General features: G+C 40.0%; 1 protein-coding gene across 10 annotated transcripts in view; it reads left to right on the forward strand.

The window, feature by feature from the left end:
* The first annotated feature begins 9,974 nt into the window (after positions 1-9,974).
* Cpeb2 (cytoplasmic polyadenylation element binding protein 2) overlaps positions 9,975-23,719 on the forward strand; it is a 71,423-nt gene continuing 57,678 nt past the window's right edge. For 2 of the 10 annotated variants that reach the window (XM_078021049.1, XM_078021051.1), the window contains exons 1-3: positions 10,840-12,700; positions 14,838-15,128; positions 15,894-15,983. In XM_078021049.1, coding sequence (XP_077877175.1) covers positions 11,054-12,700; positions 14,838-15,128; positions 15,894-15,983 — 2,028 coding nt within the window. In that variant the 5' untranslated portion in view covers positions 10,840-11,053. Of the gene's footprint in view, positions 10,103-10,839; positions 12,701-13,121; positions 13,260-14,837; positions 15,129-15,893; positions 15,984-23,719 lie in introns of those variants that run through there. The other 8 variants (XM_078021053.1, XM_078021055.1, XM_078021054.1 and 5 more) reach the window with 6 other exon arrangements.

Raw genomic sequence — 23,719 nt, forward strand, 5'->3', positions numbered from 1 at the left:
AAATAAGCATTCAATAATATTTGAAAATAGCAATAACTTACTTTCAATAATGGATAAAACAAACTCAGAAAAGATCAACAAGAAAATAGGAGACTTGAACAACACTATATTTAACATATCTATAGAATACCATAATCAACAAGATCAAACCACACATTATTCTTAAGTACACAGGGAAAATTCTCCTTAATAATAAAGTTAAAGTCTTTTTAATCACACAAATCCATTCTTTCACTATAGCAGAATGAAATTAAATTACAGTAACAAGAAAAAATTTAAGAAATTCATAAGTATGTGAAAAAAATTCTAAAAAACAAATGGTTCAAAAAAGAAATCATAAGGCAAATTACAAAATATTTTTGTACAAATTAAAACAAAAACACAACATACCAAGTTATGCTGTGCAGCTAAAGCAGTGATTGGAGGAGAATTTATAGCTGTAGTGCTTGTTTATAAAAGAAAGATCTCAAAATAATAACCTAAATTTCTACCCTATGAAAAATAGCAAAAGAAGAATAAACTAAAACCAATAACAAGAATTAGACCAAAAATAAAAGGAGTAGGGAATTGAAATACTGTAGCAAACTTTAATGCTGTCAAATGTTAGTTCTTGGGAAAAAAATCAACAAAATTGATGGACTTGTAGATAGGCTGAATAAGAGGAGACTCAAATTCCTCAAATCTACACTCAAAACCGGGACCTCAGCACCAACCTCACAGAAATTGAAGATAACCAAATAATACTTTGAGCAATTGTTTGGCAACAAAGCAGATAACCTAGAGAAATGGACAAATTCCCATGGAAACACAAGAAACTGAAACTAAAAAAGAAAAAGAAATTAAATATCACAGACTTATAACATGTCAAAATTGAAATAAGAAGTCAAAATTTTGCAGAGAAGAGCACTGGTCCAGGTGACTTTACTGATGAATTTTACCACTTACTTAAAGAGGAATCAATATTAATCCTTCACAAACTCTCAGGAAAATCACAAGAGGAAGGAATACCACTTAACCCAATCTCTCGTATTATTTACTCTGATGCCAAAACCAGATAAAAACATCACAAGAAAAAAAAAGGCTACAGATAAATATCTGTGAACACATTCATGTGTCAGATAATGATGTTTTAGTCAATTATAGGTCACATATATGACCGTGATCCCACAAGATTCCATCACATAGTGGTACTACAGCTTCCTTTAGTTTGTGTAAGTATATGTCATGATGTTTACACAACTATAACATTGCCTAGTGATATAATTTCCTCACAATGCATTTCTCAGAAGTATCCCTTGATTAAGTGATGCATCATGATAGATGCAAATGTCCTCAACAAAATATTAGTGATCCAAATCCATTGACATATCAAATGTTATACACCATGGCGAAGTGGCATTTATATGCTAGGAATGCAAGGTTGGTTTAGAATCTGAACATCAATCAATATAATAGAGTACATCACTAGAATAAACCACAAAACTTATAATCAGTTCAATATATGTAGAAAAAAACAGTAAGGTAATAATAATTTTTATATCAACTATTATTTTGTATTTACTGAGTTAAATAAAACACATTAGCCATGTTAGTTTTGTTTATTTCTTTTTATTTTTAAAAATGTGACTACTAGGAAATTTAACATTACATATGTAGCTCTCACTTGGGGCTTGTATTATATTTCTACTGGTCTGTGATGTATCCTAGTTTGTAGACCAGTGCCCTAACAGCACTATGTGGCTTTCATACATATTTCCCTGTGTTTTTTTATCAGGGAGAAAATAGACTGAGAATGGTTAACCTGCCCAGGTTAACATGCTCGACCTCGTAGGTGACAGAACTGGTATTGGAATTCATCTCTGTCCTTGAAGTTGGGGTTTGTCCTACGTATATCAGTGATCTTCTTTAGAGGGATTAAGTAGTCATTGAATATGTTTATCGATATGTTTATCAATATGTTAACTTCGATTTTTTTTTCTTTTCAGATGTAAAAGGAATTCAGTTTCCTTCTTCATTTTTTTCCATTCTGATTATCCTTCCATTACTTGTAATTAGGGGTTTTACTACCATGACCACCATCAAATTGCAAGCTGTTTGGTGATTTGTTTTATTTTGACCATCACTTTGTTCCTCCAAGCTGGCCTTCTAATCAGCTCCTTACCTTAAGCTGCATGGTAGATGACAGCTAACGCTTTTTATTTGTTTGTTTAAACATTTATAATGTCAAACACCATAGAATCATCCTCACAGATTATGGGTGCTCTTACCTTCACAGATGGTAATACTGAGGTTCCTGAGGTCTGATTACCCCAGGTACTCAGTAACAGAGAGAGTCAAACCAAGAACCAAGTCTCCTCTGACTCCACAGCCCTGGTGTATCCACCTCATCTCTCCTCCTGATACGAGATAAATATGCATCAACCACGGCCCTAAAAACATCAGGATTGGACAGGCATTATAGCTCAGTGGTACAGCACTTGCTTAATGTATATGAGCCCTGGGTTCAATCTCCAGCATTTTAGAAAAAAATAGTATTTCCCTCTATATGATTTCACATATTCATATCATCACAAAAATCTAAAGCTTCTTTCTCCATACAAGTTTACAATATTTTTTTCCTATTGAAAATCAAGTTTTGTGTTTCTTCTTATAATTATGAATTGTATTCTCCAAATTTACTACAATAGTTTATGCTTCTAAATGAATTTTAGATGTTATATAGCTGCAGAAATTCCTGCAGTCCTTTCTAGGAAGCCCTTACAAGAGTAGTCTGTACACATAAGTACATAGTGAGGAGGATGGCACACTGACCCACGGTTAAAAAACAAATACCCTCTTTGCTCAGTGTGGCTTTCTCCATTGCTTTTAATCAACTTTTATTTATACAAACCCCTGGTGGTAATGCCTGCTGCCAAATAAGCTTCCATGATTTTTTTTTTGTTCTTTTTAACTGAACATTCATGATTTCCAATATAAAGTTTTAATCTTTTTGAGAGTCTAAAAATATTAAGATGAAATTTGATAGCTCCAATTCCTTCTATCCCCATAAAGCCTGAATATTTAGTCTTTAGTCGAAATGCATCTTCATTTTTCTCTGCATGGAATAATTTACCAATTGAAAGAAGTAGCTTTTCTGAATGTCATATGAAAAAAAAGAAAGAATTAAATGTCATATATCCAATATCCAATATGTACTGCCCGGTCTCATTCTTCTAATAAGACAGAAGAAAAATGTCTAAGGACAATTGAGGAATATCTCTGAATTGTTGTGGAATATGTATTTTGAAAATAAGATGGTTTCTCTCTAAAGTCATCACTGCCAGTTGCTATTCATTTGTTGGGTGCTACTGAAGAGGCTTGAAGGATTATAATTTCCACCCTTTACTTTTCAATGGAGGTAGTAACTATTGTTTTGTTTTCTTTAAAATTTTTTGAAAAATGTTTCAGTGCCTAGAATTAAACAGGGCCTCATACGTGTTAGGCAAACACTCTACCATTGAACTACATCCATAGCCCTAAGGTTTTTAAATTTTATTTTTGACAATTAAAATCATATAGTAACTGTGGGTAATTCAGTGACTTTGTGATAAATAGACACAGTGGAATGACTGAACCATGCCAGTTAACATAGCCATCACCTTACTTAAAGTCTGTTACCCTTCCAAAATCATCTCCCCATTCTCCCAACCCCCAGCTTCTGGCAACCACCACTCCACACTCTGCTTCTTCTGAGTTCAACTGTTTTAGAGTCTACATATAACTGAGGCCACGCAGCTTTGGTTTTCCTGTGGCCAACCTATTTCACTTAACGTAGTGTCCTCTAGTTTCATCTATATCATCTGTCACAAATGACAGAATTTACCTCTTTTTTGAGGTTGAGTAGCATTCCACTTCATATGTATGTGAAGATAATAAATAGAAATTCCCTTTCAAACTAGGATTACAGTGCATTTTGGTGAGTGATTTCTTCTGCCTTCTTGCTGAATGTGCCTTACCTCAATATTCCATCCTCATGGGCTCCACCCATGACCAGCCCAGCAAGACTATGTTACAGCAAGCACAATGCCAACTTAGTAGGTCAGTTTCAGCCTAGGATCTCACTGTTTATGACTCCATCTAGACAATTAGGGCTAGGAATTATCATAACTAGTGTCAACTAGTGTCAACACTCACTCACAGCCTTTGTGATTATGAACATGTGTTTTCAGTTTTGTTCACAATGATGCCCTCTGTGTCTGATGCATAGAACGTCCTGAACAAATAGTTTCTGGACACATAAATGATTTCAGAAGGATTGGTAAAATAAAGAAATACAGAGGCAGAGGCACTGCCTCCAAAAATAGTTGACCAGGACTTAAAAGCAACAGGGCAGCAGGTCAGAGTCCCTGAGAGTCCAGTGAACTCTGCAAATGAGTTACCGCACAGGTTGAAGGCCTCCCTCCTAGGCTGGGCTGTCAGAGTTGGATGACAAATCTCCCAGGCTGCAAAAAAGGGTAATACCACCTGCAAAGATCTTTATTGTGGTTGAGGGCTAAATTTTGCCATCAAGGAAATTCTAGATAATTTTTATCATCAATGAGGTAACAACCAGAATGGAGTTTGTAATAGCCAGAATGGACCATTTAATTTGATGTTGTCAAGGAAAATGTAGAGGAGGGAATAAGATCTTTTTGTTTTAATGGTCTGTTAATTTTTTTTCTCCAGCAAACATGTCAGTGACACTACAGTCTTCCATAAGATGATATATCTCTGTGTGTTTTGGAAACTTCTCCCTGCTCTTCCTTCTTTCTCCTTCCTATCCCCACCTTGTTTTCTTCATCTTTCCTTTGCACAGCATTCACTGGGAATTACTGATGGACAAGTACTTATCAGGCACTTGTAATTTGGGTACTGTGGCAGTCAAGGGGACTGCAGAGATAACTATTGTCCCTGTGACACCTGTTATAATAAAACATAACCATTACCACAGTGTTGTGAAAGCATAGCACTGTCTAGGGGAGTCAAGAAAGACTAAGACATTTGAGCTGGGTCCTAAAAGATAAAAGATAAGGAAGCTTCAGCAGGTTGAAAGAAAGTGTCCCAGGAAGCAGAACCATAAAGTGCGAAGGTAGATCTATGAAACGACAGGACTGATTCAGCAGATCAGGGAGTATGGACAGTGACCTGTGATAAACTGAAGAGGCCTGTAACGAATATGTTCTGAAGGGTCCTAGCTACTTGATGCTAGGGGAGCCAGGTAGGTGGACACTGACAAGGAGAGTGTGGCTGCAATATAGTTGTTTTGGGAGACTGTAAAAGGGAAGAGACTGAGAAGGGTAATTGGCAGGAGGCTAGCTAAGAGCTAGGAATGGAGCAGGACAGAGAAAAGATGCAGAGCTATGACACAGCGGAGGAGATGGACTGAAGGGGCCACATTTGGGCAGCATTGCTGCAGTCAAATTGACAGAGTGTGATGGCCAAGTGTTTTTGAAGGCTGAGAGACAGGGAGGAGCAGGGTGATTCATGTTTCTAGGTTGAGAAACTGGTTATGTGATGATGACGTCCGCTCAGGACAGGAGCAACACAGAAGGAGGTTTGGGGGAGGATGTTACTGCAGGTATGAAGACCTATGGTGTGTCTGAGAGACACCAGGTCACACAGTTTAAGAGACAGATGGAAATATGATTTGGACCTCAGGGTTAGACAGATGGGTTTGGACCATATTTGAAAACATTATAGTAGTGAAGGTCACCTAGGAAGAACATGCGGGGATAGAGGAGACCAAGCATGTAAGCCAAGGGACTCCACAGTGTCAGAGTATGTTAGAAGGAGGACTGTGATGCAGAGATGCTGAAGGAAGGTTTAGAAAAGTGGAAACCAGAAGTAAATGGGAAGAGTGTTATTCTGGGGTGCTGTGCTGACACAACTCCCGCTGTGCGGCTGTCAGTATGAATCTCAATTTCTATTCTCTTCCTCCCAAATCCCAAAATCAGGATTAAGTGCCACCTATCTGAAGACCCAACATAGTCATGCTAGTAATCCAAGCTACTTGGAAGGTTGAGACAGAAGGACAAGTTCTAAGTCAGCCTGGGGAACTTAATTAAACCATCTCAAACAACAACAAAAATAGGAATAAAAAAAAAAAAGACTGAAGATATAGGCCAGTGGTAGAGTGCTTGCCTAGCATGCAGGAGGCCTTGAGTTCCATCTCCTGTACTGAAAAGCTAAGTAAATAAGTAAAATAAAGACTCAACCCTGTCTCTCTGTTGGGTCAGTCACCTTTACAGTGTCTGCCACAATATGAAAACAGCAAAGCATATAGTCAGCCTTTTTGCTATGTTTCCTGGCCAGTCTGTGTCCATGAGCCTGTCTTGACTCCTTTTTTGGCTCAACCCCCTGGAATAAACCCCTGTGTCTCCATCTCTTTCCTTAATATACCAGTTTCTGGAGCTTGGAATCCCAGCACTAGGCTCCTGAGATAGGAGTCTTGTCCCCAGAGAGTCGAGCCTTATCACTTCTCCACTCGTACAATCTGTCTTTACTCACTCATCCTATAGATTCCTGGAATAACCTTGGCTTGCTTATTATGAGTTCTAGGAGCATTGGTGTGGTGTTTGTGTAGCTCCTGCTAGCAAATGAGCAATTGGTAAACAGAAACTTACATTACCACTGCATACTTACAGCTATTCCTAAACTGCTATTCATTAATTCAATGATTCCTTCATTCAGTGAATTATTTGACAATTCTAATGCCTCTGTGTGCCAGGCATTGTTCTAGGCACTGAGGATACAGCAATGAGCGATACAGACAATGTACCTTCCATTATGAAGCTTGGTCTAATGAGGAGAACAGGTAAATAATTTTAATAAGTGTTACATTATCAAGCAGCAAGGGCAGGGAGGCTGGAATGGGGAAACTGTCAGTCAGGTAAACTATCACTAAGAAAATGATCTGGAGCAGAGACTAAAATAAGTGACAGAGAAAAATTTGAAAAGGGTGATGAAGTGAGCCTGCTGGTATCTCGGGGATAAATATCCCAGGAAGTAGGAAATGTAAAGACAGAGACCCCTGAGGCTGACTTGGCCTGGTGTGTGAGTAATCCTTCTATGGTGGGATAGGAGGAGGCAGGGATATTGAAAGAAGCTTTTGGTTAATGAAAACATTCTTTCATTCTGAGAAAATTTTATCAGTGGAACTGATGTGATCTGTATTCCATTTCGAAAGGACCATTGTGGCTGCTATGTTCAGATTAGATGGAAGAGGGATAAAATTGGAGGTGGAGACTGGTTGGGAGGTAAGAGTAGCAATCCAGAGAGAACAGCCTGGAGCAGACTGCTCATGGTGGGAGTGGTAAGTGTTTGGATTCTGGTATAGTTTAGAAGTGGAATAAGAAGTACACTCTGATGGCTCAGATATGATTCAAGATTAGAAATCACAGATGAGTCCAATTGCTCAGGTCTTGGACCTTAGCAATTAGAATAATGAAGTGGTGAATGAGGACAAAGACCAAGGAAAACTAGAGGGATGAGGATTAGTGAAGTGGGGGGTTCAGTTTTGGACATGTGAAACTTGAGGTGTCTATGAGACGTTTATGTAGGTATTCAAACAGGGTGAGATGAAAGCAGAAGAGGGGACCAAAGAGGGAAAGGAGGTCCAAAAGATTTGTTTTTGCTTTTCAAAGATGGGAACTGCTAAAACATGTTTTTGTGTATTTTCCCAAGAGGTGAAGTTGAAGGAGAGAGAGGGGGAACTGTTGGAGCCTGGATCTGAGTAGGTGCAGATAAGATCCCGGGCAGCAGTGAAGATTCTGACCTTATAGGAGGGTGAACAGGCCACCCATTGTAGCAGGAGGGAAGGCCAGATGTCCAGAGACAGGTACAGAGTAACTGCGGAAATTCTGGGAAATAAAAAGCCAGGTCAGCAGCTGAGAGTGAGGACAGGAGAGGTGTGACAAGAGGTTTCAAGATAGAGCAAAATGTGTGAGATGGTTTTGTAGGACAGTGATTTTTACTTCCAGCTCATGACCTAATCACAATCCCTAAAATCAACTTTGTGATTTGAGGTCAACTTAGTAAATCTGAAATTTAAAACTGGAGTCCACTGCATGTATAAAGGATAAGAACTGCATTTAAAAAAAAAAAAAAGCTTTATTTCAGTTATATGAGCCTGTGTGGATTTGTGTGAAAAGCAAAAGTTGTTTTTTTTTTAAAATGCTTGACCAGTACAGTGGGAATAAATGAATAAGGGGCTGTGGGATAAACTAAGGGTCCTTAGTTAAGTCATAAAGTTAACATATTTTCACCAAAAAAATCCTAACAGACTCATAAGGTCTTAGGACAGATCCTGCTCAAGGATCAGACCTATCACGGACTAACCTTTTGCTGCCCTCCCCCTACCCCACTCCCACCAGAGCAAACCTTTCTCTTTTATTATTTCAGACAGCAGGCTCACTGGCTTAAAAGCTTTAGATATCAGAAAGTAACTTTTCCCTTTATGAAAAATAGGGTCCTCACAAGACTCTCTTAATGTATTAATGAGCACAGTATATAGCAGTTAGGATTAGGAATTTGGTGTACTTACCATGAAATTTGACCTTACTATTTAATACCAACTTTGATGGCCCTTTTCCATTTAGGATAGCTCTAAATTTCCTAAAACAAACCCAGTAACAGAGCACTAAGAAATCTTGTTTTGTTCAAACGATAGCACAGAAATGCACCATTTAGCTTTTAAATGTACATTCTCTCTCTTCTTTGCATTGCATTAACTTAGGTGATTGAACTAAGATTTATGTCTATGTTGTCCTCATCTTTTGAGATTTGTTGTTCTATCTGCAATGATTCCAATCAAATACAACATTACTTGAAAAAAATGCATCAATTTTTAAGATTTTACTTGCCCTAAGTGCTTCGTGTTCCCCTGTATAATTCAGCAATGAATAATATTTAGGATTATGCCAATAGTTGTTGTAAAAATGGACATTTATATTTTTAATTTTAATGGGCTCAGGTTATTGTCTAGATATTATAATTTAGAATAATAAAAATACTTCTCCAGTTTATACTTTGTCCAATTGTTAAAAATGAATTTAAGATTAACTGGAACCAATTTTCTTTTTACCTGATCAATTTATGAACCATTTACAATTTTTTTTAAAAGTTACTTTTTCCCTATTGTAAAGACAATACGAAGCTTAGTTCATTATACAGGATATCATACAGATTATATGTGAAACATATCTTCTTGCAATGTTTTTCTTTTTACTGATTTTTCTGATTTATAGATATTTGCATTGCTGAACAGAAGTGGAAATCAAATTTAGTAGAGAATGAGGATTCATAGAACTGTAATCTGCCTACATCAATAAGGGTATGCTAATTTACAACATTAAATATTTAATCTCAGTCTACTTGTAAACCAAAATCAAGTAGTCCGAATCAATCTTCTACAGCTTTTGAGATTGGTCTATTTCTAGAATTTTTCTGTACTTTCACTTCCAAGCTCCAACAAAAAAGTTAAAATTGTGAAACAGGAATATGAACTGCATATCTTATGTAGTATGGATCACTGCGTTCTTTATGGACACCTTCAACCACTTTTCTCTATGTAAAATGTTTCCATAGGAAGGGAAATACACAGGATCCGATCCTTTCAGTGCTCCTGAGAGAGCACTGCGGTGGAAAGCTCTCTCTCCCCTTCCATTTTGCAAGCCTCAACAAGCCTGCTGCTGAGTCAGAATCTCCTTCTTAACCTGATGTGAGAAATCTTTCTCCCTTGAAAATTAATAAAGCCTAGGAAATGTTTAAATTAGTCTCCCTGGGGGATGGGGCGGGAATGCCAGAATGGATGTGTTGGGGAGGAGTCCCACACGCCAAGGTCCCGATGACAGCACACTGAATGCTTTTATGAAACAGGAGGACTTGGAGCGGGCCCAGGGTTACCATGGGAGCTCGCCTCATAACCCGCTCCAAGCTTGTAAGAGTGCAAATAACCACACGGAGCTGTGTCAGGGTCCAGAGACTCTGTTTCTCGTTAGTGGAGTGAAAATGTTCGGTGCACAGAACGGGGATCCAGCGCTTTAGGTTTCGCCTGCAGAAAACACCTTCGCGCAGCTGCAGGAAGGTCGGTGACAGCACGCCACACGCCCGGCTAAAAATGGAAACAAACCCAGAAGGCGCTTTCTAGGGCGACGCGGACCGCTCCCAGGCGGGATGCCATGGGGCGGCGGGGCGGCCGCACAGCTGGACGGCCCTTCGGCGGGCAGAGTTCGGACCCGCGAATCTGCGACCGGACCTGGCCTGGGCCGGCCTGCGTTGCGCGCGGGCACCGGGCGCCGCTCCCACGCGGGGTCGCGCAGGTCGGGCGCCCGGCCTCAGTTTCCCCCGCCCGCAGGCCTCTCCTAGAAAAGCCGGTCCTCACGTGACCAAGGGTTGGACGAGGGTGACAGGAAGAAGGCAGGGCCGCGCGGGGAGGAGGAGCGTGAGACCTTGATGGGCTTTGCGCGGACCCCGCGCCAGGAGGGGCGGTTGCCCAGGAACCGTCCAGGCCGCCCGCGCGTGCTCGCATGCCAGCGCGCGCCCAGTACTCGAGACCCCTGTTGGCCGGCCGCCTCCGCCCCAACCGGCCTCTGCTTCTTCCGCTGAGCGAGGGGTCGCGCCGCTCGCTCCCGCGCCGCTCGCCCTCCCGGGAGCGCGAGCGCGCGCCGGCTAGCCGAGCCGCATGTTAATGATGGGCGGGGCGGGGGCGGGGCGGCGGGGGCGCGGCGGCCTCGCGCCCGCGCGTGCCGGGACGCACCGCGGGGGGCGGCGCGATTGTGAGGTGGCGCTGACGCACGTTCCGGGGTTCTTAAGCAGAGAGGGCGGCGGCGGCGGCGGCGCCCGAGCGGGTCTCGGGAGGCGGCGGTGACCGCCGCGAGGGGCGGCGGGGCCCAAGTCGGAGCCCCGGCTCAGTCACAGTATCCCTCTCTCACTGACTCCCCTCCTTCCACCACGGCCGCGCCGCCCCACCGCCGGCGGCTTCCTAGGCAGGGCAGGGGACGGGGCGCGTCTCCTCCCGCTGTCGCCCGCCTGATAGATGAGGGACTTCGGGTTTGGGGTGTTGCAGACCATCCCGCTCCGCAGCAGCAGCCCGGGGTCCTCGTTTGGCGGCGGGGCGTACCGTCCCCACGCCGCGGGTCCTGCAGCGGCCACCTCCCCGCTGCCCTCCGCCACACCCTTTGGCCCGCTCTCGCCGCCGCCGTTGCCTGTCACCGGCTTCTCCGAGGCCGCCTCCCCCTTCTCCAGCCCCCTAGGCGGCGGCGCGGGCAGCTCGGCCGCCGCCGCTTCCTCTTCCTCCCCGTTCCTGGCGCATCAGCAGACCATGCAGGATGAGCTGCTACTGGGGCTGACACAGCAGCCGGCGCGGCCACTCTCGGGGGCGGCGGCCGCGGAGAAACTCCCCAACCACCACCCCGGCGGCGGCACGAACGCGGGTGTGACCCACCTCCTCCCCTCCCAGGACTTCAAACCGAGTCTGCACCACCCCTCCTCCTCCTCCGCCTCCTCCTGCTGCTGCTGCCGCACCTCCTCCCCGCAGGACTTCAGTAAGCGGCAGCAGCAGCAGCTGAGCAGCCAGAAGAGGAAAGAGTTCAGCCCTCCCCACCATCCCCACCCTCCGGACTCGAAGCCGCCGCCGCTCCACTGCCCGGGCCAGTTCAGCCCGCCGCCGCCGCCCGGCACGCTCCTCCAGCCGGCGAAGCTCGCCCAGCGCCAGCAGCCGCAGCAGCCACAGCAGTTCAGCCTCCCGCATCCGCAGCACCTCCCGCCGCAGGACTTCACTCCGCGGCAGCGCCCGGCCGACCTGCCCCCGCTCCCGCAGCTCCAGCCCTCGCCGCCCTCAGCCCAGCGGCGCCGCCACGGAGGCGCGGGCAGCCCTCGCAAGACCCCGGCCGCGGGCGAGGGCAGCGCCGCCGAGCCCCCCAATGCGGGCTTGGCCTCCTCGACGCCGCCGGTGAACCCCGCGCCGGGCTCCATGGAGTCTCCCAACCACCCTCTGCTCAACAGTCCCAGTAACCTCCTGCCCGGCGGGGCGCTCGGCGCGGGCGCCTTCAGCAGCCTGCAGAGCCCGGACCTTCCGCACCCGGGCGGCGGCGGGGGCGGGGGGCCCCCCGGTGGCGGAGGGGGAGGCGGCTCCGCGTCGCCGCCGCCGCTGCCCGGCTTCGGCACCCCCTGGTCGGTGCAGACCGCGTCGCCACCGCCCCAGCCCCAGCAGCCTCCGGCGCCCCAGCCGCCGCCGCCGCCGCCGCCCCAGCAGCCGCCCCAGCAGCAGCCGCAGGCGCCCGGCTCCTCGGCCACCACCCCGGGAGGCGGCGGCGGCGGCTCGCTCAGCGCCATGCCGCCGCCCAGCCCCGACTCGGAGAACGGCTTCTACCCCGGGCTCCCGTCGTCCATGAACCCGGCCTTCTTCCCAAGCTTCTCGCCCGTGTCGCCGCACGGCTGCGCGGGGCTCAGCGTGCCGGCGAGCGGCGGCGGCGGCGGCGGCGGTTTCGGCGGCCCCTTCTCGGCGACCGCCGTGCCCCCGCCGCCGCCCGCCATGAATTTACCTCAGCAGCAGCCCCCGCCGCCCGCGGCGCCGCAGCAGCCGCAGAGCCGGAGGTCGCCCGTCAGCCCGCAGCTCCAGCAGCAGCACCAGGCGGCGGCTGCCGCCTTCCTGCAGCAGAGGAACTCGTACAACCACCACCAGGTACGGCGGGCGGCGGCGGAGAGGCCGCTCGGTCGCCGAGCGGGAACGGGAATGGGGGGAGGCCGCGCCGCGGTGACAGCGCCCGCGGGCGGCGGCGGGCTGCCGGCCGGGTTCGCGCCGGGGCGGCGGCCGGCGGACGCCCCCTCGAACGCCCGGGCGGCGGGGCCAGGGCCCGGGAGGGATGGCGGCGGGCGGAGGAGGTGCCCCGCACCGGGCGCGCCTCCCGGCTCCCGGCCGTCGGCGAACGCGGGGCCGACTGCCCTTCCTGGCGGCGGGTTGCGGGCTCGGGCGGGCAGCCTGCGGAGCAGCCGGGTGCGCCCGCCAAGGCGCCGCGGGGACCGCGCTCCGCGTGGCGACCCCGACCGCACGCCCCGCCGTGGTCCCCGCAGCACTGCCGGGCGGCGCCGGGTGCCGCGTCACGGAGGAGCGGTTCGGCTTTGAGTCTGGGCAGCGTTTGTTACCGTCCTCCCAGTCGGTTTCGCGGTCAGGGACTGACAGAAGCAGAGCGTGACCTTAAGCGGCGCCGACCTAACTTTCTTCATTGCCAAAGTTTTCAAGGGTGAATACTATCTACATTAACCAAAGTAACAGTTGACAGTTTATCTAAATTGACCCAAGTAACAGTTAACAGTTCACAGTTCTTGTTGAATCTCTGGTTCCTCGAAAAGAAAGAATGTGGCCTTTGGGATTGAAAATATGGAATTTCGGAATATTATACTTTTCCATGATTTACCTAATTTTGAGCAGCTATCTTTTGTGCCTCAGGTTCTTCATTTTTTAACTGAAAGGTTGCCACAGCCATGTGTAATTGTGTTCTTAAGGTCGTGGTGTGGAACACTAGCAGAACTTACACCGTGATCCATACTTAACTGTAATCTGCTCTTAGACCAAAACACAGGCTCGCCACGGAGTGTAAGAGGTCACACAGCTTTCGTGTGGAATTTTAGACCATTGAAGAGAACTTTGAATCATTTAGTAAGCAAAGGAAGGCCTCATACATGGAGTGATTTGTCCACAGCCCCTTTCTGAACTGTGGAGGGAGAGTGGTATATGTTCATGATTACATTAGCATTTAAGATATTTTTAAAGGTACTGTAGTTCAGCGGTGTTTAAAATTGTCTTGTGAGAAAAGCAGTAAGGGTACCACCATATTTACTGATTTTTAGTAACTGCACGGTCCACATTTCCATTGGCTGAATGTTAGCACAAAATTGTAAGAATATTAGCTTATTTTTATAGTGGAATTGCTAGCAACTCATACACACGCACAAACTGCTTTTAGATTTGCAGTGAATTTTCTATCTGATGACTTAACTTTTCTTGGCGTAGGTTCTAAACTAGAATAATTTACTCTTGAAAATGAATGAACTTAATGGAGACTTGTATTAAGATTATTAAGAATAATTAAAGTCTATCATTGCTTATGGCAACATATCTCAGTGGATCCACCTATGGGTAACATCAGATAATTGCTTAACAATTTATGGATATTTAAGTGAAATAACACTTTAAAAGAAACTGCAACAACTGGAGCTAGATACCTTAAAAATTGAGTACACAATGCAAAACAACAACAAAACACACATTTTCTATACTGCACTATCCTCATAGAACAGTGTAATAATTCTAAACTTTATCATTACTACTTTTGTAGTAATATGCCTTGTTTTGGAAGCTCAAATTTCACTCATAACTGGGATATTTTAATTAAGAAAGACCACTTAATTAAGAAAGACCTAGCAGAATATGGTTCCTTTAGGATTAAGATGTAGGCTCTATCTTTAAGAATATTCAAAGTTCAATTCAAAGTTAATTTAAAAGTAAAAATTTTTTCTTCATCTTTGTCATGCATACAGTTCTCTAAAAGGAAAAAAATAAGTTCATGGTTCTATTTGAGTAATTGTTTTGAAATATTTATAATAGGTAAAATGGCAAAAACTTGCCCACCGTGTAATAAGTATGATTTTATATAGTAAGATTTCAAATTTATTGCTTTTTTGTAAGCTATTTAAACTATATTTTTCAGTTTTATATATAATTTTTTATGATCATAAATTCCTGGCTAAGGTCTAAAATTTAAACTTGAATTACAAGCTTTTTAAAGCCTTTAATTTAAATAGAGATGTATCTTCCCTAGCCTCTTCTGAAACAATCGCCTTGGAGCAACCACCAGAGCAGTGGCTGGGGCACTGGAAGCATGTCCTGGGGAGCAGTGCATGGCAGAGATCATCGTAGAACTGGAAACATGGGAATTCCAGGAACCATGAATCAGATATCTCCATTGAAGAAACCATTCTCTGGTAATGTCATAGCACCACCGAAATTTACTCGCTCTACTCCATCACTGACTCCAAAATCTTGGATTGAAGATAATGTGTTCAGAACAGACAACAATAGTAATACACTCTTACCCTTACAGGTAAGAATGGTATGTAATTGGTCTTATTATTTCTAATGTTAATCTTTCAAAATAGGAAGTTGGGTGGCACCAGCAGTTGTAATGTATAGTAAAATTAGTAAATGGAAAAAAAATAAAGTCCTAGTTTTTAAGCATATAGTTAGATGGTGAGATACATAGAGAAAATCGAGAATGTAAAACATTCTCTAAGCACACAATGGAAAATAAGCTGCTTAAAATGTAGAAAAATCTCATTTTTCTTAAATACTGATTGAAGCTTTTAATTGGCAGTTCTTTTAAAATAAGTAAATTTATTATTGTGTAATCAAATTTTGTTTCTCCTATAACATAGTGAACCTAAAAAGTTCTGGAACTGTAGTGATTCATAGATTTGTCTATAATGAGCTGTCTGGATATTAGAATACATTGACTACAGCTTTAATTATGGCAAAATAATATCAAGAGTATTACTTCTAATTCAAATTTGTCTTCACTTGTCCAGTGACTGCATTTTCCAAAGTATGGCCTAATAGTTATGGTGATAAACAGTTTTTTTTTTCCAAGCTAAAATTTTTTTGTTGATCATTTTTTTGTTGAATATTTTGTTGAAGTTCATTATGGCTATTTTAAATAAGATTTTATTTTTCCTAAAATCTTTAGAGGATTGAACAAAGATTTAAGAGAAAGAACTTTTGATTGTTTTTTGTTTCTTTTTTTTTTCTTTTTTTTTGGGGAGGGGGTGGATATGGGGAAGAAAATTGCTCATTTCTGATGAAAACTTCTATGCTATTGAAGGTGAGATCTAGTTTGCAGTTGCCAGCTTGGGGCTCAGATTCACTCCAAGATAGTTGGTGCACTGCAGCCGGAACATCCAGAATAGACCAGGTAGGCTGCACAGTGTATATTTTTCAGGATTTTGAGTCGAGTTTAGTATTTATATTATGAGTAGGATTTATCATTACTTTTCAGATATGCCTATTTAAGCATATGTTACAGGGCATTAAAGCAATTTACTTTTAAAGATCACCTTGATTTACTATTTAATATAGAATATTCATCTTTATATATAAAAGATTTGTAATCATTTTATATTTCTAAGGCGTAATAAAATTTGTTTCTGAATGAAAGAAGTTAATTATATACTCAAGAGCACCTGACTTTAAACATCAGTCAAACTAAACAGATTTTATGTCCTTTCAGAATTATTTGCAGCTAGGTACAAAATCTCATATTTACTTAACATCCAGCTTTCTATTTTATGTTTTACAAAACTTTCCAGTAAATTTTTGTTCTGAAACCTGATATAGAGATTTCATATTTGAAATATATTATTGAGATATATTTCTGAAAAGGCCCTGTCTTAATTCAGGTTTTTACTTTCATAAAATAAACTTTATGGTATAGTTATTTATTCTAAATTTTATTACTGTTCTCATATCCGTCAAGTGGTTACAGAATGCTGTCTTTCCTCCTGCAGAGTGAATTTGTATGTATACTGGGTAGCAGGTGATGAGGATTATTACAAGACATAGAAAGCTCCCTCCTTACATATGAGGATTCTTTTTCACAGAGCCCAAGTTTGATTGAGCTTAGACATGACATTATGTGAGTTAAGTGAATGGAGCTATTTTATCCTTAGCTAAGGCTTTTCCTTAGTTAATTTATCAAGAGATGACTTTGAGTAAGGTCTGTATAAGCAGATTAATAATATATTTGTAAATAGCATTTTAATCTAAGGATTAGCACTAACTTCAATAATCAAACATTAGCAGTTATTTAAACAGGTCCTGCCTATATATAAAAGTTGTTCTGTAAGATCTGTGCTCCGAAATAGTTATCTGATGAAATTTACAATTAATTTACTCATTAATATTAGCTATCCATCTATTCCTATTTCTTCTTCACTCTGGCCTAGCTAATCTATATTAGTGACATTTTTATGGTAGCACTTTTCTATTGTTCAAATGGAATACTAAATGCTTATGCGATGGTATATTAGGAAAATTAAAAATATTACTTTGGAAATATTCTTAGGAATAGACACAATTATTCCAAGTGTATGTGCAGAAGCAATAGAATGTGCATATGGTAGAAAGGGTCCTTGCAGGCAGAAGCAAAGGTTGAGAAATTAGTTTATTGGAATGGTTTTCTTTGATGGAATGGACCTAGACAGTAGATAGAGGTGATAACAAAAGGATATTCTTTAAACTGGACTCTGGGACTGGCACAGGACAAAGGCTGTGTCCCTCCACTTAGACTTCAGTCTAAGCCACTCTGCTTTTACCAGTTTTATAACCTGGGGCTTTAGGTAAGTTCATTTTAGGAGACAGGAATTTAGTATTACATATATATATTCTTTTGGCAAACTGCAGAGATATTAGTATTCCACATGGACTCAGAAATGTGATATGATGAAGCTGAAGACCGTGGAAAAAAAAGAAGATAGTGAAAATTAAACTCAACTGGAAGGAAAGGAGGTCTGAAACATGGGTTGTCTTCCTCTTCCTCAAAATCGTTACGACATTAAATATAACAGTTTATGGGTTTTCATGTCTCTAGGTCATAGATGCCTTATCTATAAAAGGAGGACCTTGAACTAGGCCATATGAAGCCTTTTCAGCCAGCTCTTATACATTCTTTGATCTGTTTTGCCATTTCTTTTTCTCCTTGCTTCCTCACCCCAAACCCTGGCCTTTATTTTTAGAATGAGAGTCTTAGGTTCTTGCTGGGAAGAGTCTAAGGCATTTGTCTATGGCATCGGTGGTAGCATATGACCTTTCTGTGAGTCTTAAAAGCAATGTTGTCTCATTTCAGTACTCTAAGGGTCCGTTTTATACTTAATTTGTTCTGTGTTTCCATCTTTCCATAAAAGGTTGAGGTATTTGAAGTTGAGGTTCTTAAAAATACTTCTGCATGGACTGGGGCTGTAGCTCAGTTGGTAGAGCATTTGCTTAGCATGTGTGAGGCGCTGAGTTCGATCCTCAGCACCACATAAAAATAAATAAATAAAATAAAGGTATTGTGTCTACAACAAAAAAAAATATTTAGGAAAAAAACTGCTGCAGCTACAAACTGGAATTGGCATTTTAAAATATTGAGTGGTTTTTATTTGTTTTTCAAAATTAAAATCATAGAATATGTTTTATCACTTAAATATCTGGGGAGAGTATTTTCATTTATGACTTCTTGTCATATATGTTTTAATATAACGTTTTTTGTTAAAAGTACATTATTATAAAACAACTTTTAATTTCTTCATACTTAACCTGATAAAGTGAATATATTAAAATATAGAACTTAAGTCTTAATTCTTGTAGTTGAACACTTCAGACCTTACTTACCATCAAGATCTTAACATATTAAATTCAATAAATGAAAAAAAAAGTTTCATAAGTTGATTTTATTTATTAGTAAGTAAAATTTTGTGGGTTGGTCTTAAGATTTTTTAATGAAAAAGCGTCAGATTTAAAATTTTTAGAAAGCAAATGTAAATAGTTACACACATTAATTTTAAAATGTTTACTACTTATTTCTGTGAATTTTTTTGGGCTAAGAATTTCTTAACTATAGTTACTCTTACAGGAAATCACATTTCTAAATTATAATTTAGAATTATAAATCACATTTCTAAATTATTTTAAAATGGAATTTCCAAGTAGAAGTTAATGTTATACTATATTTATTCAATAATACTTGGATATTTTAAGCCACAAAGTAAATATCCTTTTAACTGAGGTTTTTATTACTTACAAGTTTATATATGGCATATCATGGTAAACAAAGCACTATCTTGCAATTGTAATTCTATGAAGCCTATAAAGGCATGTTGGCCTGTTCCCTAGCCTGTTTCTTAACTCTGGAGATTATCAATTCTGCATTTTTCCTCTATGTCACATAAATTAACTTGAATTGATTGGAATTTTTGACCAATATTTAATACTGAAGATATAATAATATTGTGATGTCACAATTCGGAGTTTTTTCTCAGAAAAATAAATTATGTGACTCTTTGTTCACCTTTATGAAAATCGGTATGTAACTGCACACTAAGTTTAGTATTTCATCTAAGAAAGCATTCTTTAAGTTGTAATTTGGTTGTAGATTCTCTGTCAAAGGAACCACTGAGCTCTAGATAGGGCAGAGGGGTGGGAAGGGAAGGGAGAGAGCATGAGGTTAGAAATGATGGTGGAATGTGATGGTTATTATTATCCAAAATACACGTATGAAGACACGAGTTGGTGTGAATATACTATGTGTACAACCAGAGATATGAAAAATTGTGCTCTATATGTGTAATAAGAATTGTAATGCATCCTGTTGTCATATATAAATTAAAAAATTAATTAAAAATAAAGTTGTAATTAGGGCACAGGTGTTCATACTCACATATTGATTGACTATGAAAGAGAATGGGCTCTTATATATGTGCTTGGGTAGTGGATGCTTGCTTTTTAATGTTTCTTATCCTGTGTTTAATCTTTTATTGTACTTGCAATATTTTCTTACTTGTTTTACTAATTTTTAATATCAATATTTTTAATTTCCTTTGTGCTTTTTATGTGATTTAGCAGTTTTATGTGTTGACACACATTAGTAAATCTAGTTTTCCACTTACTATTATATTAAAACACTTTCCATTATGTTCAGCATTCTTTTAAAATTATTTCTTTCTAATATCCAAAGTTGGGTTGTTTCTTTTTTTAAAATTTATTTATTCTAATTAGGTATATATGAGAGCAGAATGTATTTTGATTGATTGTACATTTGTTTTACTAATTTTTTTAATCCTTGTTGGTACTAGAATAAGTTCAGTAGAGTTTGGCCTTTTAAAATTTTCAAAAAATAGTTTTATTTTTTAGAGTGACTACCACAGTACATTATTGAAATTCACTTTATTGAGTGAGGTTCAGAGTAAATAAAGTTGGTTCAAGAAATATTATGTTCATTGTGCTTGTACTAGTGTCTTAATTACACTTGGGATAGATGGAGGAAAAATAACTATTCTTGCCTTTGAGAAAATAAGAGCCTAGTTGGATGAATAACTGTTATGTGTGGAACAACTGAAAATGATGAGAGTTTATGAGATTGCATGCTACATGGTGTGGTAAAACAGTGTAGGAGGTCATCTACCACTAATTCTGTATGGTTCACTAGCATTGTGTAATTAGGAATGTATAATAAATGTATACTTAAAATTGGGGAAAGCATTAGCACAACTTTGTTTTTCGAATTAAAATATATAGAAACACAAATATTGAAAATATAATAATAGCTCATCTTTCTGCTTGTACAGAATAATGCATATTTAGATATCTGTCATATCAGTAGATAAAAAGATGTAGGGTTTTTCTATGTTCATCTCCTTTTTCTTTGGGAGAATACTTCATTTTCAAGAGGAAAAGTTTCTACTTGACTACTTTTTTTTTCGAAATTATATAATGGAGTTTTGAATATATCAAAGCAAAAGAAAATATTACATCAGAAGTTCCCTTTGAATTAAGTTTGAGTTCCTTTGTCATGCCAATCTAATGTCATACTTGGACCGCCTTAATTTTAGTATTTGTAATTCTTTCTTGGATCATCTTCAACCTCAGGATTACTTAGTTCTTTTCTGTGTTTTTCAGCCTAGGAATTCATTGATGGTCCAATGAGTGCTATGGCTAATACCTAAATAAAAATATTAAAAATGATAAAATAACTATTAGATTACAAGAGGTACTTTTTCATCAGTATGTTCTAGTATTTTTGCTGTTTGTTATTGTAGGATTGAGTTTACAATCAGTTTCTAAAACTCCATTTAATTGATTCCTTGACAGATAATTTGCATATTTTAAAATATGTTGGGTATGAACTTTTCCTTGAAGATTTTTATTTTTATTAAGTATTTTGGCAGTTTTTAAATAATCATAATAAATGGAAGTCCCATTGCTATAATTGTCCATATTTATTATTAAATATAAGTATTGGTATATTCATGGTTCCTTTAAACCTACATCAGAGCTTTTTATTTTAACTAATGGTCTTTGCATGAATACAAATATTTTAATAGCTTTATTTTAGAATAATATATTTATTTTTAAATTTTATTTTATTTTTAAACATATTTATTTTATAGCCAAATTTCTTCCTGGTTTTCCAGAAGTCAGATTTTAATCCTCAGTTTACTAAATGGGATTTTCTCTATCTTTTGCATAGGAACCTCTAAACTTCATTAAATTTAAAAGGTGATTTTGAGATGCCATGACTTATTTGCTTACTCTAGGCTATAAAAATCATATGGGATGTAGCTGGTGCTTAGTAAAGTATAACTAAGCTAATAATTTTAAAACAGCTTTGCTGTTTATTTTCTTAAAGTGGGCATTTGGTTCATATTCAAAGACTTCAGATAAAAATGGAAATAAGGGATCATGTAATAAGTGGGCATTTCACTATTTTGTTTGGATATGTTTCAAGCTAAAGTTATTAATATATCAACTTTTTTAATGACAACTATTAGAGTTGATCACATAGTGGTTACTGATATTAATTAAATAGTTTGCTTAAACATTTTCACTTTGTTGCCTTAAATTTTGTTAATGTCCAAGTGACAATGTATGTGGAATTATTTCAGTAATTTTACTGTGCTCTAGATTAAGACCACACACCTTGCAATAGAAGGAGGAGGCACCTCCCACTCTCAAACAGAAAAAGAGAAATCAATATTGTTTGGGTGATATTAATAATCACCATTAATTAAGGTCATAGATTGACTGAAAATGGGGATAAGTTGAATTTGTTCAAAATTTTCAACCTGAAAAGATAGCTTTGAACTCTACAGTACATTTTCTTTCCAAAAATTTAGAGTAAGTCGAATATATGATATTTTAAAGTATTTATAATGTTCTCTTAGAATCTATATGATACATCATTCAATGTGTTTTTCCTTAATTATATTAACATTTTTTATCACGATAGTTTATATTTTATAACTATTTTAAATATATCTTAAAACATCAAATATATTAATAGCACTTAATCTTCCAGTGGGTAATTGTAAATTTGGGTTGGATGGCAAGGCTACATTAATATGATACTTGTTTCAACTAAGCCAGTTAACATCTGACTACCTATTCCATTAAGGATTCTAAGAAGTTTCATAGTCCTGTACGATTATAATTTAAAAAGTATAATCTTTGCCCTCATAGAAATCTACTTATACATTTTTATAAAGTTTTTTTATGGTAAAAGAAAGTAGTATTTATTTAATAGACATTTGAGAGCTAACAGTGTTCTGTATTTAGAATGTCTCTAGACTTAATTAACTTAGAAGTTGAATTAACTTAAAGTATAGTAGAAGCACAAAAGATGGAAATATTTGGAGATATTCCTAAAATTGTAGGTCATTTTTTGCCCAAAGGCAATCCTGTCTATTCCAGTTGTATTTCATTTATTGTGATTGAGTCTTTTCTATAATTTTTAAAATAGACTTTTAGGTATCATCTAGTCTGACATGATTATTTTCTACAAGAACCAGAGGCTTAATAATTTAGAAGAGAGTACAGCACTCTTTCTCATTTATAGCTATAAGCCAGCAGCATGGGTACACCTGAAAACTTGTTAGAAATATAAATTCTCAGGTGCTACTCCAAATATACTGATCCACACTCCATTGATGTGTCTTAGCAAACTGTGTTAAACAGCCTTCCAGATAATTCAAGTTTGGGAAGCAATGTTATAGCTCATTGATTCTGTGTACCTGTTTCACCAACAAGGTCACTGTTCCAGTGAACAGCTGTCACACTGCCAGTGCTATTCCTTAGGGGTCTTTCAGTAAAAATCAGTAATGGGGACTGATAGAGTTCATTCACTCTATTGATAAAGTGGAATAACCCTTGCTGTCCAACTTTCTTGTCATCATTCAGTGTTACTTTTTTCCCTTTCTAATTCTTTCACAGAGCCTTGTTTAGTCTACAATACTGACTCTGGCCCCCTAGTTTTAAAAAGTTTACAACCTTAATTTAAACATAAAAGTAGAGTAAATAAATGAACATATTCTTAAGAAAGCTTTTTATGTTTTTCTTTGCTTCTGAACAGCTGGTTCTGAATCTTCTCTGGATTGCAGACCCCCTTGAAAAAGTATAAAACTTGTCTTGAGAAAAAAATTATACACACATGTATGTACATTGAATATAATCCCAGAGATTCTGTACTAGTCTCAAACTGCATGGATCCAAGTTGAGAAATACCTAACTTTGATTTCTGGAGAAAAGAGGTTTCTTTTTCCCTAACTTAATTTTTTGATTCTTCCCTGTTTTCTGTGGGAATCATTTGTTGAGAATTTAAAATGGCCTATCATGTCTCCTCCATATTTACACACACACACACACACACACACACACACACACACACACACACACACACAGGAGTGGGTGGGGGATGGCACTGACATATTTTAGGAAAAGATTCCCAGGCTATTTGGAGGGCATGGGCTACAACTTGCTGTGGTATTTTCTGAAATATATTTTTTCATGGACATTGAGTACATGTTGAGCAGGCGTACAGTATAAATTCATGGGTGGTAAAAAAATCAAATTCCTTCTAATAAGCAAAAGGAAAAGGTATTTAGCAAACAAGGCTTCTGA

This window comes from Ictidomys tridecemlineatus, chromosome 9, assembly GCF_052094955.1.
Source record: "Ictidomys tridecemlineatus isolate mIctTri1 chromosome 9, mIctTri1.hap1, whole genome shotgun sequence".
NCBI lineage: Eukaryota > Metazoa > Chordata > Mammalia > Rodentia > Sciuridae > Ictidomys > Ictidomys tridecemlineatus.